Source organism: Apis dorsata, unplaced genomic scaffold, assembly GCF_000469605.1.
Source record: "Apis dorsata unplaced genomic scaffold, Apis dorsata 1.3 scaffold_527, whole genome shotgun sequence".
Classification (NCBI taxonomy): domain Eukaryota; kingdom Metazoa; phylum Arthropoda; class Insecta; order Hymenoptera; family Apidae; genus Apis; species Apis dorsata.
The window spans coordinates 691,480-696,831 of record NW_006263750.1 but is presented as its reverse complement, the minus strand read 5'-3'; the positions used below and the strand labels follow the sequence as shown (position 1 = coordinate 696,831).

The window sequence follows — 5,352 nt, the reverse complement described above, 5'->3', positions numbered from 1 at the left end:
AAAAAAAAAAAAAAAAAATGAAAAAAACAAGCACTGTTAAAATTTTTAAAATTCTTACTTTATATTTATTTATATGTAAAAATGTAAATATACGTAAAAATTTGACGAATATATATAACGAAGAGCGATATTCTTTTAAACGTTTTCCTAATTTTTTACATTTCAAATGTGCATTATACTTCTCTCATATGAGTAAGAAGAACTCGTTCAATAAGTTACCTTCTACACCGACGATAGACGTTGTCTATAGAAATGAGTATGTAGATTCAAATGTAGCATAAGATAAAAAGATTTTTCAGAGATGGTAGTTCCATACTCGAGCGGTACTTTTGTTCTGCGGTACATAGAGCTTTTAAACTGGTTGTCCCAGTTCTTCCTGAATTTTAATTCTAAAATATTCCACTACTTATACTTTTTCTATCCGGTCTTACTTTTATTGCAATTATTTTCTCTCTTTGTTGAATAAATTAAGGAATAAGAAAATATTGATCGCGCACGCGAAACGTAAACTAAAGGCTAATTGGTTTAATAAGATTAAAATAATTTAGATAAATCTATAACGATGATAATAATTTGAATTTAAATCTAGTTAAGCATTTTCAAAGAGTAAAATAAAAATATAAATCGAATTAGATATATGTTTTTAATAAAAAAAAGAATGATATTATGTAATTGATTCATTATTTTCTAAAAGATTTTTTCACTATATATTTATATCCGATCTTATCTATCTATATCTTATCTATTTGATTTGTTTTTGACAACTCATTAACTTGTTCCTTTTCAATCATTGATAATTGTAATACGATTTTCTTCCCAAGGAAGCCGATCAAAGGATATTAAGATCATGTTTCTCATATACATAAACGTAGATTATTTGGACATAGTACAGTTAACGAGGTGACCGCATCGGGTAATACAGTTGACTTACGTTGTGACCGTACTGTGATCTTGCATTTGTGCCTAATCAGTAACTGAGATTAGTTTCAAAGGACTTACCGTTGATATCAAACACTCCTAAATGGATCTAGGATTTATACTCAAATGATATATTAGTACATCTTGCTACCGAAATAATATTCCATAATCATTTTCATTTACAAATCGTATGAAAAATATTCTATAATAATGAGAAAATAAATTAATCATAATGCACGAATATTATATTTTTATTAATCATTTTCGGAACGATATAATGTATATTCTATCATTTGTTAATTTAATCAATTTTTATCATGTGATATTTTGAAATCGATATATACAAGTCGTCAAACGCACGGATGAATCTTTAACCTCATCAGTTTTTACAGAAGATTTGTTCGAATCGTGTCGAGTATCAAATGGAAAATGCAAGTCAGTTGGCCAATCCATTAAAACCATTTCATTGAAGGAGACTTGCTGTGTAACGTTTATAACTCGGCTGACTTGCATTACGTCAGTAATATTTCAGGTAGCATGTGTCAAACACTTGTGATACTTTTCTTTTACACGTTATTTTTTAGTATATATAAAGTAAAAAAAAAAAGAAGAAGATAAAAGATAATGTATCAGTAGTTCCATTTCTTTCTCAACTTATTCACATGAAAATTTTTATTATTATTTCACACAATATCTCTTACTTTTAATACAGAATTTAAGAAAACAACGGCTTTTCTTTATTATTCTAAATTCCAATAAAATCCAATAATGCTTATTTTGAATCGACAATCTGTTCTTCTTTTGTAGATGCCAAGGTGCAAACACGCTTTCGTTCGTTCGTTCATTTTTGTCCAATCCTGTCATCGAATTGTCTGTCCACCATTGTTTCGTATGCACGTTCGTTCGTCAGCTTCACAACTTTACAAGCAATAACCAAAAGCATGTGGGACAGGTTTATGACTAGGCACGGTGGTCCTTACGCTTTTGCATTATGGTCGACTGACAGTTGCGGTCAAATATTCGTGATGCGTACTACCACTTTACGAGCCATAGGTTTTCTTCTTATCAGAATTGATTACACGAGAGAGAGAAAACTAGTTTGAATTCAAAATACCAATCTTCCCTCTTATCCGATTTTTCATCGTTAAATTATGGTTTAAGTTTATCGAGATTGGCAAGCAAACGACCTGTATTCAATGCGATAATACATCGGATTCCTCAATAACCACGAGTTTTCTGACTTATCAATTAACCATCGATCGTATATAAAAATATATTCGGAGAATCTAGAATAGAACTCTAGAGTCCACGATACGTACGTAAATAATACGATTATAGAACCGGGTGTCAAATGGAAGAACTTTGTAAGTTCTTTATATACAAAACTATTTTTAGTCGATCGTGAAGGTAATAAGGCAAACTTTTTTATTCTTCAGCGACATGTGTTATCATTCTCTTCTATATACCCTCATGTTTCTCTGCACCACCTTCCGATTTCTGATTGCATAGTATAGATAACTAAATTATCGATCCCGTCTTATCTATATACACGATGAGATTACACTAGCACAATCGTATCATCAAATTATACGCTTATTTCTGAATGTGTTTATCCAATGGTGAATGAATAAATATTTCAAAGTAACAATAATTTGACTCTATGCTACATTATAAAATCATTCTTCACATTGAGTAGAAAAATCAACGAATTATACACAGTCGTGTCTTGTTTTTTATTTTTAATACATCTATTGCGACAAGTTTGAAACAAACTTTCATTTAAATTGATGATTCGCGAGTTTATTTCTATTTACGGAAACGGAAGTTCTCGCTCTAAGCGTCCGTCGTCATTAAAGAACAATTCGCAAAGAAAGAAAATTATATTTCCCTTCGGAGCGGGGACACGTTTTGAGAGAAGACGTTTAGAGAGAAACTGGAGACAAACTAGACACTCTCTAACTCATTCCGTGGATGGAACGGAGATAGAATAAGTAGGTTAACGAAATGGTCGTTCGCAAGCTTGAGATACCACCACCAATTCCAGTGGCCCTCAACTCGATTCCAAGTTCCTCCTTCGAAGACCGGTACGATCCTTCTCCCCTTCCCTCCCTCTTCCCCTCATGGCAGAACGCGCCACGAAGAGACAACAATTTTCCAGTCGGTTGTTCCTCCTTCGTGCTCGCCACGCGTGCATGAGCAAAATAGCAGTTTGCACGTAAGCCTCCGGAAACGGAGGATCCTTACCTCTTAGAGACGTCTACGAGGCGGGATTCCTCGTTGCAACGGCGAAGAAGCGGAAAGGAACGAAAGAAAGAATTATCGGGAGCCATCGTCGGGAACGAGGGGTTCGGTTGATTAAGGCATACAAGAAAGACATTCCGTCAGTGAATTCCTCGCAATCTGTTTTTCGACCAGCGTCCAGTCGTTTCACTTTAGCGTTAATTGCATTATTATCGACACCACTTCTGAATAACTTTCTTCTTCTCAACGTTCTCGATTTTTCTTACCTGTACCGCATTCTGGACCCTCTTCGTAAAAACTAACTCGAGTGTATATATATATATGTACATATTTCAATAACTATTTTAATCAGCAAATTAATTAAATTTTATTATGCTCCATTAAACTATAAGATTAGTTACAGATTGAACGAATAAATTATTCAAAAGTTGAAGTCCATTTTATGGAAAAAGAGATTAAATAACATTTGATTTGCATATTTGGAATATGTATCTCAACGGTTGGTCTGATCTGTGCAACAGAAACTTATGGTCGTGAGTAGATCTCGACGATGAAGTTGATTCCGTGACCCCTCTGGCTCTTGAACCGGATAGTGACATTGTTCCATCCTGGGCCACCAAAGAGGATGCTCGCGTACGCCCCGTTACCATTGGTCTTCTGATCAAGAGCTCGGACTTGAGTAATCCTTTCGAATCTTGTTGTGTTGAATGTCCTTTCGTCGGTTACTATCCTGCCCCAGGAGGAATTCTTGATGATACTTTGCCTCAGTATAAGTCTGTCGCCAGGCATTCTATATCCAATGATCAAGTCATGGGACTTGTTCGTGTTATTCGAACCATATAAATTAGATGATGGAGCGGAGTTCACTTGTGCGGTGATTAACAACGAAATGGCCACAGCCAAAATTGGCAAGAAAACGATAGTTTTCATCTTTGATTTTTTTTTTGTCGAGAGATAGGAATTTACTTCGTTGTACTATCGCTCAGAATATTGCGGACTGAAGTTTCATATCAATCGGTTGCTTTAAATATCATCACCGATCAGCTTATCAGTTAACTGGCTTATCACGACTATATTTGTAAAAACATATTTGCTTTTTCTGGAAAAATTTTAATTCTAGGAATACGTAGATCTTGTTTTGCGATATCATCAATCGATTATCGTTTAGAGATAAATTGATTAAAGAATTAATATCGATTATAACTAAATTTTATATCGTGCGATTCGAATTATTTTTAATTATCGTAAGAATAAACGTCTATGCCCTTAATATTAACAATTATTTAAATAGTCTTGGAATAACATAAGATAATTGAGAATTTTTCCTTACTTAATTTCACATTTTATTACGTTTCATTTGTGTTATGTTAACGTTCGTTCGACTCATTCTTAGAAATGTAATTAAATACACGAATATTCCTCGTATCATACGTAAACATTTTTATCTCTCTCCTCGTTAAAGTATGAAACATATGTGTACACACATTTCTTCGAGTATTAATTCTGTCCAATTATCTTTTTCTCAGAAATTCAATGGATATAATAACAATTTCGAGAAACGATTCATTTAATATTTCTTTTCAGACGCAGACGATAATCATCATTACGATTAACGATAGAATCTTATCGTGTGTAAGGTGTTTGGCCTCAATCTCGTAATAGATGGCGATCTCTATAATTCATGAGCAACCCGACTCTATCTAATGTTGCATCCTGCTGCGTGTATACCCTGTCCTCGCACTTTGGATTCTGTGCACCATCAATAGATTCGTGTTCACAAATTCACAGTGTTGAGACCTTTGAAGACATCCACATAACGTATTATCAAATTGTTTCGCTTATCACGCTTCATATCTAAATATATTTGTAAAAATAATCTTAAGTAATTAATTATTATTCGACGAACTTGTACCTCGAAAATATATTCTACGATCAGAGATCTTCTTTGATCGGATTTTAATTACGCTTTTACCGATACGATGGATTTAGATTCATTCGCATTAAATATTTACATTTCTATTAATGTCTTGTGTGTGCTCAGCTGATAGAATTTTAAACAATTTTCTGTATACCTTTCCGAGATTTTTCTCACGCGCAACGGCAAACAACGGGATTTTGTAGTTGGCGCCCTACATTACGAGCTCCACTGACTGCGAGAGCTGCAGCCGCTTTGTCAAGGCCGTTGTAGGTTGT

At 34.0% G+C, this 5,352-nt stretch overlaps 1 protein-coding gene across 1 annotated transcript; it reads right to left on the bottom strand.

Moving 5' to 3' along the window:
- Positions 1-3,501: 3,501 nt before the first annotated feature.
- Positions 3,502-4,154, bottom strand: LOC102670640 (probable salivary secreted peptide). Its single transcript, XM_006620769.2, has one exon. The coding sequence runs from the start codon at positions 4,087-4,089 to the stop codon at positions 3,685-3,687; it is 405 nt and encodes a 134-aa protein (XP_006620832.1). The 5' UTR covers positions 4,090-4,154; the 3' UTR covers positions 3,502-3,684.
- Positions 4,155-5,352: the final 1,198 nt, after the last annotated feature.